This window comes from Rattus norvegicus, chromosome 9 (assembly GCF_036323735.1).
Source record: "Rattus norvegicus strain BN/NHsdMcwi chromosome 9, GRCr8, whole genome shotgun sequence".
NCBI classification, from domain to species: Eukaryota; Metazoa; Chordata; class Mammalia; order Rodentia; family Muridae; genus Rattus; species Rattus norvegicus.
In genome coordinates, this window is record NC_086027.1 from 68,508,841 (window position 1) to 68,523,973 (window position 15,133).

General features: G+C 48.6%; 1 protein-coding gene across 14 annotated transcripts in view; it reads left to right on the forward strand.

The window, feature by feature from the left end:
- The window catches only part of Kiaa2012 (KIAA2012 homolog), a 145,692-nt gene that overhangs the window by 55,382 nt on the left and 75,177 nt on the right, over nucleotides 1-15,133 (forward strand). For 11 of the 14 annotated variants that reach the window (XM_063267614.1, XM_063267611.1, XM_063267612.1 and 8 more), the window contains 1 exon segment: nucleotides 11,835-11,917. In XM_063267614.1, coding sequence (XP_063123684.1) covers nucleotides 11,835-11,917 — 83 coding nt within the window. 14 annotated transcript variants of the gene reach the window in all.

The following is a 15,133-nucleotide window of genomic DNA, read 5'->3' on the forward strand; positions in this document are numbered from 1 at the left end:
GTTGTTACTAGGGTGCCATGCAGGTTCTGGAGAGGTCGCTGAAAGTTCTACATCCGGTTCCCCAGGCAGCAGAAAGAAAGCCATTGGGCCTGGCTTTAGCTTCTAAAACCTCAAAGCTCCCTAGTGACACACTCCCCCCACCTCTCTCCTTTTTCCTGTTTTTCTTTTTCAGCAGGGTCTTAGTACAAAGCATGCCCCGAACACTAGATCCTCCTACCTTAACTCCCTGAGTGCTGGGATCATAGACCTGAGCTACCATACCTGGCTGCTTCCTTTTGTTTGCAGCAGCCTCTTGAGGGTTCTACGATAGATGGCTTTCTGTAACACCCACCCAAAAAAGAAAAAGCCGAAGAGAAATATAATTTTTTTCTGAAAATGCTAAAATGTTATTTAATGTGGTTTTAAAATCTCACTGCCTAGCCTGAACTCACACTCAAACTCAGAGCAAACCTTCCATGTGCTGAGATTACAGATGTGCACCGCCAGACCTGGCTCAGAAATTCCTTCCTTTTTTTTTTTTTTAAGAATTATTTATTTATTTAATGTACATGAGTTGCACGGTAACTGTCTTCAGACACACCAGAAGAGGGCATCAGATCCCATTACAGATGGTTGTGAGCCACCATGTGGTTACTGGGAGTTGAACTCAGGACCTCTGGAAGAGCAGTCAGTGCTCTTAACCACTGAGCCATCTCTCCAGCCCAGAAATTCCTTCTTTGAAGAAAAAGCACAGTAAGTGCTAAAACACAATTTCCCTGCGGCCTTTTAGTTTAGGGTTTGTTTGGTTGGTTGGTTTTGTTTTGTTTCGTCTTTTTGCAGATGACAGCGCTTGTGTCATTTTTTTTTTTTTACAGAGCCTATGAGAGCACAGATTCTGTGTCCCCTGCCTTTTGGAGTTCCTAAAGTTAAGAGAAATATGCAGGTGACCATCTCCAACATTCGTGCAAAGGAAGCGCTTAGTGAGACTTGCTGAGGGCACCAACAGAGCAAACAGACACGGGCTGAGCTTCCTAAAGGAGTTTGTGCCTCCCGTGTATTCATAGCTAACTCTTCCCTTCCCAGGGTGCAATCCAGGCTGGCTGGATTGCATAGCGTGTCCATGCTAGGCTGCTTGAGGACAGAAAAACATAGTTTGAGGCCCTCTTATTTCAGAATAAGAGAACTGGAAGCTAAAGATATGTGAGGTTTTTTTTTCCAGTTATATAACTTCTGTGTGGTAAATCTGGGCTGCAGTCTCCTATACCCTGTTAAGTCAAAGTTCTTCTCACTATATCATGTCGTCCCCGCCCCCACCCTCTGTTTGCTGTTTTGTTTTTGAGGCAGGGCCTTGCTATATATCCCAGGTTGGCCTTGAACCCATTACCTTCCTTTCCTTCTCAGCCTCCTGAGTACAGGATTACAGATGTGCACAACATCTGCCTCGCTTCCTTGATTTTCTAGGCTCTTGTTTTTTTTCTCTTTTAGAAGTAAAATTCCCAAAGGCAAGTTTCTCTGATCTACTTCCAAACATCCCAGAAAACACAGGTCACCCTTACAGAAAATGCTCATAAATATTGGTTGAAACTATAATCACAGAGTGTTCAACTATTCCCAAATGTCCATTCCCTCCATTGCTAATTAGAATCCTGATCCCTGAATGTTACTTGGACATACAGACACCTAACTCAGGATGGTATTTCCCAGCATGCTTTGCCCCTAGTTCCGGCTGTGTGCTCAATGCGAATGGAAATGATGTGTGTGGCTTCCAAGTCATTTCTTTGCTCTCTCTCTCTCTTCATCTCTTTTTTACCTTTGCACTTGACTGCGACAGCAAAAATGGTTTCAGCCACAGGGAAGAAAACTATGGGATGACAAAGCAATACGTTTTAAAGAACCAGGTGCCCAGATAACTTCACTGATTCGCCCACTCTTACATGCAAGAGAAATAAATGAGTATCTCCAGGATTCCACATTGTTGCCCTCCGTCTCCCCCAGTTACACACCTGCAGAGTGCTGTTCTCACTTTCCGGGTTTCCCCGGGCTCTGGACCCAGCACTGTAACTACTGTGCAGGGACCTTACAATCCAGGTGGGAAGCAGATTCACAAGCAACTTCGCTGCAAGGAGTCTAGATCCAAGCAACAGGACTCAGGGCCGCTAAGGAAGGAGTGAGCCTAAGGGAGTAGGAAGTGCATTTTGCACATGGAGGGATTCCCTGTGCATGACCCTTGAGACATCAGTACACAGGAGGAAGCAGTGGGGGCTATGCTGATGGGGAACTAGCATGAACAGAGACAAAGAGAGGTGGGGAAGCAGAGAGCATGTGGTCCAGTATGAACTGAGAGCCTGGTCCACGGATGGTGCTGGGGCTAAAAGGCAGGCCAGGGCCAGCCCAGAGAAGGTCTGCGTGCCAGCCAGAGCTGAAAGGTTCCCTTTTGGATGACAAGGAATCACAGACGTTTGAGGAAAGACACTATTCGACCCAATGTGTGAGTGTCTGCTTTCATGAGAAAACCATGGGAAGAGGCAGAGGGCTCCAGTCACCCTTTACCCAGACGGCAGCCAATGGACAGCTGGACAGAAGGCACTGGGCAGAGACTCCCCGTCCATGCGGCTGCCCTAATGTGAGGATAAAACCTGAGCAGCCAGAGACAAGCCTGTTTGTAGTGTCCACAAAATTGGCTACAATTACCCTCTTCTGTTTTTACTTTCAGTTAAGAAATTACCAATGTGGGGTGGGGGTGCTGTATGTATGGTATATTGTAATTAAGATAAAACAACAATTATGGCCTGGAGCCCACAATGTGCAGCCCCCCACCTCCCCAGCAGCACCCACAGGTCCACAGTTCCCGTGGCTTCCTTATTTCTAGTCACACACACCCCCATCTCCCCCAGTTTAAGAACAAGCAGCCATGTGCTTGCCGGAAGTGCAGTATGATTGGAGTTTTTACCGTAGAGAAAGGTCTGGGCTTCCTAGCAGTTCACTGTGCCATCCTGAGAACAGATTTCTTAGGAGCCAGAAGACAAAGGGAGCAGGTGAGGAGCATAACGGAAAGTGGTGTGTGTGTGTGTGTGTGTGTGTGTGTGTGTGTGTGTGTGTGTGTGTAATCTTCCCGCATCCTCCCCCACCCCCACAAAGGTTTCTCCTTCAGGACTGTTCTAGCCCCATTTTCCCGTTCAACCACCAGACCACTCAATTCTAGGAGGGAAAATTAACATTCATTATGCAATTTATCTCTCTCCTTTTAATCCAGAGTGTCTGTCTCCAAGGTCCCTACTCAATAATTAATGTTTGTTCTCATTTTCCATGCTCCAGAGTATCTATTCTTGAACTGGAGGGTCAACAATTAACACTAATTATGGCTTTTTCCTCCCTCCACCGTTGGCTCTGTGGATTCCAGGTTTGCCTTCTCAGCCTGGGCTCTGGGCGTGCCTGTGACTGCCTGTGCGCTTGCACCAGATGCACAGGAGGCTGAGGAACTGCAGCTGCGCTGGTCCGTGCTGCCCCTTCCTTGGCAAACTCTGGTACACTTATTGTCACTAACAGACTAATGAAGCAAAATGAATTTTAAAGGGGGAAGTACTTGGAAGTGAGTTTGGGTGGGTAATTTACCTGGAAGATATGTCTCTTCAAGCTTAAATCTTCTAAGCTGCTCTGTGATTTTCCCCCCCTTATTACTCCCACCTCTTCCCTCCCCCTTCCCACCTCTGTCCCTTCAGTTTCAGGTCTGCTGACCTCATCCTCTTCAGCTATAAAAGCAGCATCGTGTAAACTCATTTTCATCTTGGCTAACAAGGACAGCTACAACAATTCTCACCCCGGGTGACTCTAGCAGATTGGAAAAAGGAGAGAGGGAGAAAATTGTGAAAATGTCTGTCTCCAGGGCCAGAATCCCTCTTGTCTGCCCTGGTCCCAACCACCCTTTGTTGGAGGCTGTGGCTGGAGACTGGGCCTAGGGTGTCATCACACACCAGCAGCTGCCACTGCACGTAGCCAGCATCAACTGACAGTGCTCTCGCTGATCAAAGACTCTGCTCACAGTTTCAGCACTGTGAGTCCTGCAGGGCTCTTCTAAAACCTTGAATAAAATCAGCCTTCTCCTCGATGGCTTTTGAATCCTAGACCAACCTTCTCTCCACAAGCATCCATGCAGTTTCTTTTTTTTTTTTTTTTTTTTTTCCGGAGCTGGGGACCGAACCCAGGGCCTTGCGCTCGCTAGGCAAGCGCTCTACCGCTGAGCTAAATCCCCAACCCCATCCATGCAGTTTCAAAAGCTTAAAGCCAGGCATCCATTGACCTTATGTTTCCCCCATTTTAGGGCAAAGAAAATGATTTTTTTCCAAGTGTTTCATACTCTTATTAAGATTTTTTTATTGTTTTTCAGTCTGTGGATCTGTCCATTCTAATTGCCATTAACCTGAAAAGTCAGCTTTCTCTTTAAAAACTCACCCTGACTTCTCAACTCATGAACTCATTATGTCATGCCTAGACCACCAGAAATACAAAGCCCCCCCACATAAACCAGGAAGTAGAAAGCTCCTATGACGATAAGTGACTGTCGCCCCCTACAGTGGGACACAGTTCAGCCTGCACAACTGCAGACTAGGAAGCTGTCTAGAAAACCTCTGTGGGTCCTGTCTCAACGGGAGAACTGAGGGCAATTCTACCCCTTCTAAAATTCCTTTTCTGTTTCGTTCTCTCACAGAGACACACAAACTTTGGTATCTCTTCCTCCACCCATAGACATGGCTGCCTGTTTCAGGCAAGGGTGAAGGTATGATTACACAGAGGCTCTTCTCCTAAAAAGAGTCTTTGGTGAAAAGGACACATGGTCCCTGTTGTTCATCTGGGGGAGGCAGCAATGAGTCCTGAGTGAGGGACCTACTGTGTTAACAGGATGCCCAGCCTGAAGCTGGGGCACAGCAGAGTAGGAGGAATTGCTTTTCCCAGGGCTTGGAAAAGTGAGAGAAAAGACACAGTCATGTCCTCGTGATGACAAGCTCTGTAAGAAGCTGACTGACAGGCTGGCCCCACCTAAGCTCTCTCTTGGCCAGCATCCTTGGTGGGCAGTTTCTGGGTCCGTTTGTTCAACATTTACATAGAAGTGACCGACACAGCAGCTCCTAGGTCGGAGCCCTGTCGTGAAACAATGACGATAATTAAGGTGATGGTGGTGGTGCTGATGATGATAATGGTTGCAGTTACAGATGTCTGACATCCAAACACTGGGGCCTCTCTTTGATTGTCCCCATGTTCTCATACAGTCCCTCTTCTGGTTTCCAGAGCAAGAGAGCTCTGCTTGGCTCCTTGGTTCGCTCACTGATCATAAGAAAAAGTTCTTAGCTTTTCTGGTGCCTGATTTCCGCTACACACTTTGTTTTTAAGAGTACATAGATAGATAGAGCACTACCCTGGAACTAGGGGATGCCCCGTGAGCCAACTGCAATGGAGGATGCAAAGCACCCATTGTTAGTCATCTACAGAACTGTCACACACTCTTAGTTTGTGACAACTCTGTCTTAATGAAAATTTTTAGATTAAATGGATAGGATTCTAAAAATAGTACAAAGTTGATGGGCTTTGTAGGTAATTTATACACCGGAAAGTCAGTCTGGACTCTTTGAAACTTAAAAGTCAGGGACACACTGAGCAGCAATAAAAAATAAAAGCATAATAAGACAGGTCAGGGATATACTGAATGACAACTTTTTAAAGTATAATATTTGTTTAAAAAGTCAGGAGCAGGCTGTGGCAGCTACCTTGAGAGAATGCTCAGCCTGCAGTAAACAGAGCACCCATGGGTGCAAGGAAACCCTCAGCATGGTTCTTCCCGGAATCTGCTGTTCTGGCAACACCAATGGACACAAGGGACCCACAGAGAAGAGGACTTAACACTATATTTTAAGGCTCACATAGATTTTTTAAGAGAAGGGAATTTCTCTTATAATAAAATTTAAAACGTTAGCTTTTCTTTTGCTGCAGTAACTAAAAGTTTTTACTTTCATTAGCCAGTAATCCATAAATATGATTTTCTGTTCCATTGCCGTTTGGGACTGTGTGTGACTGGAGCAGGAGATTGCTCCGGGGTGCCCTGTCCTTGGGGGTGCCTTGTCCTCTTGGTCTCTGTCTTTCCTGCTTCTTCCACACACTGCCCATGGTCTGAGAATAGCACCAGTGTTGGTTTCTCTACAGTTCCTCCCTTGAAAAACCAACATAAGCACCAAGACTGGAACATGCTCCACAAAGTATGAGTCAGGTTATTTTATAAGGCACAAAGAAATCGCCCATTCATTAATTCAGCCGCACCACGTGATAGTCTGCTAGCAACAAATACCATCCAGGCACAACAATGCGATCCACAGAGCCATGCCTTAAAGGGCGACCCCAGCAGTAGGTGAGTGCGTTGAGCTAAACACAAATTAAGATGTATGGAGGTTGTTGCTTTTGGAAGGAAAGAAAAAACTCATAGCAGAGTTTCTATGGATATATTTAGGAACCAGCCAAATGGAAAAGAAAGGATTCTGGAGGGAAAGAGACTTCAGGAGTGTTAGAGAACATAGCAGAGTAGGAGAAGTACAAGCAACTTGTAATGCCTGGATAGCAGGGCACATGGGGTGGGGGAGGGAAAGTGAGAAATGGGCCATCCCGGGCAACCAAAGACAGTATCCCAGAACACGTTTATGAATCTTACGACAGGTCTTCACTAGGGGGGGTCTTCTAAGTCATTGATATTTATTGCCACACAATTGAAATCTAAATTCCATAGTGCGGTTTGGATTCCATTTTAGGCTTGCTAAACTGCCATGAGCCTTTGGACTCATAAAAACAAAAATTATGAACTTTTGAAAGAAGTGTGTATTCCCCAAACCAAAAGCTAGACCTGTGAGACTGATCTAGGTCTAAGAACTATACGTAAATAAAAGGACTGATAGCCCAAACTGGAAGAAAAACACTGCTCTCACATTTGCGGGGCACGGCCATATTTAAATTCTAACTGACTCATAGTTTCTAGGCAGACTTCTTAGCTGGACCTCCCGGGGGCGTCTCTGGCCTGGAGGCCTTCTCAGGTCCCTAGCAATTGTTGAATGTGCCTATCTCACCCTCCTTCCCAGCCAGAAAGATTTAAAAGGAGAACGTGTAGCATAAACAAAGCCTTAAATCTTATCCTACAAATCTGATAATGGCATCACCAACAGGCATCTTGGGTCTTGGTCTCCTGCATTCAACAGACTTGAAATTTATTATCCCACTCCATAGGTCATAAGCGTCCTGAGTCACATCGTATAAAGTATTTTTAGACATTTTTAAGGAAAGGTCAGCTCACTGCTGTCTCCTTCCTTTTATAGTTACGTTTACCCTGGGAAGAATGTTTTTAATAATCTGGAATTTGCATTTGCACTTTCCATTTATGACCAAAACACAAAACCTTGAAGGTACCAGGGCTGACACCGGGGCTTTCTCTTACTGGTTTCAGCTGGGGCCGGCAAGGCCCTGCCCAAGCTGTTGAAGGCAAAGGCACTCTCAGGTCTGTGTAACAGCAGATATATCTCCTGCCTGACGGTGACCCTGCGGGATAGGAAGGAAATTCTATGACAGCAGTCTGGTGATCAAAGGGTGTGCTCTTGAGAAATGGAGTGTGGAAAAAGGCCCTGAACAGATTTCAAGAGGCTCCTGCCAGCACCTCCAACAGCTTCTGCCCTGGAAACCATTTGGCTACTTCGGAGCCTGCAGGGCCAGTGTTTACCAAGCCCAGACACGCATGCATGCATGAAGGAGGAGCCAGGTGGCCCACCTGTCCTGATAAGGCGGTTCCTTGGAGTTAGGTTTCTATTCTGCTCCCAGATGGATCCCATCAGAGTTCCTCCCACTCCGGAAAAATAAGCACTCTGAAGCAGTAGGAGTAAATGTAATTGTATTTCATTTTTATTTAAAACAGCAATTTGGGAATTAAACATTGTCAACGCAGATTTAAATAGAAGGAGACCTAAAGGCGCGAGTCCCATGGTAAAATCAGACGCTCTCCCCACCTTCTAATGTCTGAGTGTTTGGAGAAGGCAGCAGGGGCTGAGGATGAAATCCATCCAGGCAGGGTTACCTCTGAATAGCCCGGCTATCTAATGAGGAGCGTTATCTCCCACTAAAAGCCAGCGGTTAGATTAATGGGAGCTGGTGGGCAGCCAGGGACTGTGCTTTCTGTATATCTCTATAGTGGCAGACATGTTCATCACAGAAAGGCTGTGTGCGAGTTCAAGCAGCCAGGAAGTAAGCTGAAGTAGTATGAGGTCTTTGGTTGTGCATACCAGCTCCTGAAACAGGAAGAAGGCCCCACCCTCAGCTGACAGCTGTGGCCTGGTTGCACAAGAGCAGATCTCCCCCTTGTCGCTCTAGAAGGGAGGTTTACCACACACCCCACACACCCCTCCACCCCACACACCCCACACACCCCACACACACCTCCACTACACACACCCCTCACACCCCACACACCCCACACACCCTTCCACTCCACACACCCCACACACCCCACACACCCCACACACACCTCCACTCCACACACCCCACACACCCCACACACCCCTCACACCCCTCACACCCCTCCACCCCACACACCACACACACCCCACACACCACACACACCCCACACACCCCTCCACCCCACACACCCCACACACCCCTCACACCCCACACACCCCTCTCACCCCTCACACCCCACACACCCCTCACACCCCACACACCCCACACACCCCACACACCCCTCCACTCCACACACCCCTCACACCCCACACACCCCTCACACCCCTCACACCCCACACACCCCACACACCCCTCACACCCCACACACCCCACACACCCCACACACCCCTCCACCCCACACACCCCACACACCCCTCACACCCCACACACCCCTCCACCCCACACACCCCTCACACCCCTCACACCCCTCCACCCCACACACCCCACACACCCCTCCACCCCACACACCCCACACCCCACACACCCCACACACCCCACACACCCCACACACCCCTCACACCCCACACACCCCTCACACCCCACATACCCCTCCACCCCACACACCCCTCCACCCCACACACCCCACACACCCCACACACCCCACACACCCCTCACACCCCACACACCCCACACACCCCTCACACCCCTCCACCCCACACACCCCACACACCCCTCACACCCCACACACCCCTCACACCCCACACACCCCACACACCCCTCACACCCCACACACCCCTCACACCCCACACACCCCTCCACCCCACACACCCCTCCACCCCACACACCCCACACACCCCACACACCCCACACACCCCACACACTCCACACACCCCTCACACCCCACACACCCCACACACCCCTCACACCCCACACACCCCTCACACCCCACACACCCCTCACACCCCACACACCCCACACACCCCTCCACTCCACACACCCCACACACTCCACACACCCCTCACACCCCTCACACCCCTCACACCCCTCCACTCCACACACCCCTCCACTCCACACACCCCTCACACCCCACACACCCCTCCACTCCACATACCCCTCACACCCCTCACACCCCTCACACCCCACACACCCTACACACCCCTCCACTCCACATACCCCTCACACCCCACACACCCACCCACCCACCCCACACACCCACCCCACCCACCCCACACACCCTACACAACCCACACACCCACCCCACACACCCACCCACCCACCCCACACACCCACCCACCCACCCCACACACCCACCCCACACAACCCACACACCCACCCACCCCACACACCCACCCACCCACCCCACACACCCACCTACCCACCCCTCACACCCCCATTGCTCTATCTCACAGGAATGCAGCTGGAGTCTCAGCCCCTCCTTGACAGCATGGACCTCAGTAAATTACCAAGGTCTTGACCCAAGAGATGAGAAGCCTTAAGTGATTTTTCAGTCTCCTATCTAAAGATGTGTTTACATTTCTTGAACTCTGGCTGACTGACTCATTCTCCTGATGTTGCAAGAACTTCCCTTATGCACCAGGATTTATACATTTCATTTCTGAAAGACCCAGGGTTCTTTCCAAGACACTGTGAAGTGAACCTTGTCGCAGCACAATTCTGCTGGGTGGCTCTGTCCGGAGGATGGATCCAGGCAGCTGTGTGTGATGTGGCAAGGCTAACGAGAGGCAGTGGAGTACGGAAGGGAAGCATGAGACACAGCTCAGGACATCTGGGGTCTGGTTTCTGATCCAGCTTTTTTAAAGTGTAGGCTTGAAGCTACAGAAATCCATTCTTGGAGCCTCAGTTTCCCCTATCTGATTTAAACTTAAGATGTGTTTTAAGTTTATGCATGAGCCATTCTCAAACAAATCAGGAAGAAAACAATATCTGAGGGAACACAGAAAAGGGTGATCCTGTAAGAGACAGACACTGCCTTAGAATCAAAACTGATGAGGAGAGGTTTGGCTCAGCCAGCGGTTAAGAGCACTGACTACTCTTCCAGAGGTCCTGAGTTCCAATCCCAGCAACCACATGGTGACTCACTATAATGGGATCAGATGCCCTCTTCTGGCACAAAGGCACACATGCAGTCAGAACATTGTACACATAACAATTAAATAAACCTTAAACAAACAAACAATGAGAATACAGATTGTCACATGGCCACAGGCGCCTAAGGCCACTGATGAGTGTTGAGAAGTCGTTGTCATCTCAGGGCAGACTTATTATTTACTTGAGTAGAGCCATATGCACAGCTAAATGTCACTCCCTAAATAGACATCTATTCATGAACACCCTGTCTTACAGCACCATGGAGTTCAAATCCATGAATTCAATCCTTCCACAAAACTTTACCAGTTGGAAGCTAGGTATAGTGGCAAGTGCCTCCAAGTTCAGCACTTGGAAGATAAAAGGTGGAGGATCAGGAGGAATTCAAGGTCATCCTTGGCTACACAATGAATTTGAGGCCAGCCTGAGCTACGTGAGACCCTGTCTCAAAACACCAAAGGGGCGGGCGCAGGGGGCGGAGAATGTCCAATGGTTGTTAGGAGCACTTGCTGCTCTTATGGAAGACCCAAGTTCAGTTCCCAGTACCCACATCAGGGAGTTCACCACTGCCCGTAACTCCAGCTCCAGAAGGATCTGACACAATCTTCTGGCTCCATGGGCATCCACATCCACAGACACAGACCCATGAGCATTGGCACACACACATCATTTCAAAACATTTCCATCAGTTTATGGCCAGTTGTGCCTCTTGGGTCTTAATTTGCACGTCTGTGGTAAGCTGTGGCAGGGACAGTGACAGACAGTACAGGCTAATGCCACGTTGGCCCATGTGGAGGGCACCATCATGCCCACAGCCACAATGGTCATCGCCTCTCTCTGCTGCGTCGTCCAGCCAGCCTTTGGGGCCTCCACCTCTGAGGAGCAGGGGAAATCTCTCATCTCTCCCTGAACGCTTTCAGAAGCATTTTTCTATTTCAGCAAAGCGTGATCATACAAGAATTGATATTCAACAGCATCAGCAGTTTGTTTCCCATCAATATTCCCTTTTAAATTTCGGCTTTATCTGAATTCCGGTAACAAGAAGATTCTACTTTTGTTCTTTTAAATACCAATCAAAACAAGAAAGTCTGAATTTGAATATAAAGTTTAACCCAACTCAACAAGGTATTCAGACATGTCTCTAGAGATTGTGGCTGGTGCCCAGGAACGCCATGGGTGTGTGTTTATGATCTTTAATGCACATGAGCTGAGAATATATGGATGTGGCTCATATGAGAGTTCACGAGACCTGGAGCTGATGCCTTGATGCCCTTTCTCTCTGACTTTCACCATAGCAAACACTGGAGCCAGAGCCAGTCTTCGTGGGAGTCTTTATGAGAAAACCTCCTCATGTTCGGCTGAAGCAGCAGAGAGTCAGGTACAGTATTGACTCTGAATGAGCACAACACTGGGAGTCCAAACTTGCCTGAGGTTCTTGTCCTGACTTGCTGTGTGACCCCGAGTGAGCCTCTTCATCTCCTTGGGCCTCATTTGTCTCATCAGTAAAATGAGCAGGTAAACTGTACCGTCACCCGGTTCCTTTTACTCTCAAGCTTGGAATTTGGATTGTGTTGTGTGTGTGAAAAATCAAGGCAGACTTTCCCCAGACTTCTACAAAGTCAGAACAAGAGTAAGAGTACAGACACCAGCAGCTGAAAGCCAGAGGACACATTTCCTTCCAAGTCAGGAGAGAAAATAGTGATCGAGTTTGTTGTCACTTGTTGGTTTTAAGTCATCCAGGATAGGAGCTGGGAAGATGGCCCCATCAACAAAGAGCCTGCCACATAAGCAAGGGCTGAGTTCAGATCCCCAGACCCCACATACAGTAGCATACATTTGTAATGGCAGCACTGTGGGAGGTGAGCGGGAGACAGGCAGATCCTTAGAGCTCACTGAGCTGCCAGCCCAGCTGAATGGATGTTCTCCAGGTTAGTGAGAGACCACATCAACAAATAACATGGAGAACAGTAAAGGAAGACACCAGATGCCAACCTCTGACCATACGTGTGCATGCACACCCATGAGCACACACCACACATGCACGCACACACACACACCCATGGGCACATACACCATACATGCACACACGCCCATGAGCATATATGCACACAGGATAATTATGAAGAAGGAAGGTGATAATTTGGGTGGCTTGGGAATATCTAATGTTTCAAGGGATGTGTGCAGATTTATCAGTAAGTGGGCCTCTATCTGAAGCTCCGAGAGTGACATCCTCTTCAGTCTCAGGAGAAGCGAGTACGGAATTCCTAGAGCTGAATCCAGGGACCACCTGAGGCAGATGCTGACCACTGCTCCTCGGGATGCTTAGGTCCCTCCCCAGTCTGACAGCCTTGAGGGCAAACTCTCCATTCCTCCCTTATTCTCCAACTTCTGCTGCTGTTGGCCATTCCTCTCTTCTCCAGCACTTGAACAATCAGAGCAGAAATAACTGTTCACGCATGTGTTTGAACTGAGCTCTCACGGTCAAACACCAGGCCCAAGTCAGGCCTCCACTGAAGCAAAGCATACCTAGGCCACTCTCCACTCCTGAAGAACTACAGAAACAATACACATGCATGCGCGCGCACTCATGTGCGCACACACACACACGTGTGTAACATATAAACTACTAGACGTATGTGTGTATGCGTGTACGTGTGTGTGTGTGTGTGTGTGTGTTGTTTGCCCCCATTGAAGACACTGAAGACCTTAAGTGATAACAATAACAACATAATAGAGACCTGTGACTAAGAACATACAGTGTATTTTGGAAATCCCATAGCTCAAAAGGCCATGCAAATACCTCCAGTACTCCTGCACGGTCCAAACTCATGCAGCCCTACAGCTTTACTGGAGGAGTCTGCAAAGAGTGACCCAGCCGTGACAGACTAACTAAGACTCGATGATAAACTTTGCAGTCAGGCTGAACTTTGGGTCTTAAGGTCCAAGCCTGGTTCATCTGCAAGGCCTTGGTAAGTTCACAGTCTCCGGGAATACCTGTGCCTCCTTTGCAGAATGGAGAAAGGGTTCCTTTCTGAGTTTCTTAGTTTGTTGGTGTCACCATAGCCTGCCTTCCTTTGAAAGGAACCCCGAGAGGAGAAGCCTTATGAGTAAAAGTCTAGGGAGCCCCACCAGCCACCAAGCCAAGAAAAACGGGGTGCAGGGTACAGGGGACTTCCTCTTGCCTCTCTCACCCCTCCCCCTTCTTCTTGAGTTCAGGGCCCTCTATTAGGTTAATAACTGCCTCGGATTTTAACTACTTCCTCAACCCACTCCACAAATGACTAATTTTACGTTTACTACAAAGCATGTGGGAGGATTTAGAAACAAATTTCTGCCCAGCAGACTTCAGTTCCCTACCTTGATGGGCCAACCCACAGCCTCCCTGCCGCTGCTAGGGCCTTTCTTGCTCTGAAGCACAAAACCGGCTTGCCACAGTAGCAACAGCAGTAGTAACAGCGATTAGGCCCTTCTTTCTTTTCTATTAATCCCTACTGACTCAGCTCCTCCCGCCACCCTTTAGGGTCTGCTCATGGAAGTGCACTCACACAAAATACTTTTTTTTGGGTTTGGTTTGGTTTGGTTTGAAGTCACAGTACTATCTGAGTATCCCAATGGTGGAACTTTTTGGATACAGCAGACCTTTGAGAAGTCACAGGCCCAGACTGGGAAGTGTGAGGGAGTATGAGGGAGAGAAAGAAAGCCTGGTATTGCTGTCCAAGTTCAGCCCTGGGGTCCGGAGGCTGCCCCCGTGCGCCCCCTCCCGGCAGTACTGAAAAACTTCTGCTCCGAGTCTTGAGTGACTGCCTCGCTAAAACCCAAGCAGAAAAAGGCTCCAGCCTCCCCGTACCATTTCCAAGAAAAGGCCCTGAGGCACCCCTACTACACCTAGCCCGAGGTTCCGCGCTTCAGAGCCCAGTTCATCAGTGAACCGAGCGCCGCATCTGCCATCAGCAACTTCCTTGGAGTTAGAAGAGGGGATAAGTCAGAGAACTAGGGGGAAAGGAGACTACAAGGGGAGAACTGTGGAGATGAAAAGAGCGATGAAAAAAAGAGAAAAGAGACAAGCAGACAAGTTTCAACTCCAAGCTCCCATTTCCCCTTTCAAATGAACGGCCTCCCCACTGTGAGCAGAATCAAGTATTTATGAAGGCATTTTTTGCATATTAATAGCTGAGCAGGCATGGAGCTGTGCCAGCTCTTAAGTCCTAAAGGTATGGTGCCCTTCTGAAAATACAGGTCTTTCCAGCTCCTCATAGAGTTTAGTTTTCTCCTTCAGATTTATTTCCCCTTCTGCCCTGTGGGTCCTCCTGGGGCCCTACAACTGATTAAGAGAAATTAGTTCCCAGGCTGCCTTCAGAGCCCAGGACTCCTCTTCCCTCTGTGGGTCACTGACATCAATTGCAGGCACATGCTTTTCCTCTTCCCCAAGGCCTCTAGGGAGAGGCTTGAGGTTGGGTGAGGTGCCCAGCACCTAAAAAGAATGCTAATTGTAAATGAAAGTTTCAGAAGGAGACGTTAATACATCCCTGCAGTGGGAGAGGAGAACGTAAAAAAGAAAAATGTGCAATTATTTCATTAACGTTAATAGTACTGT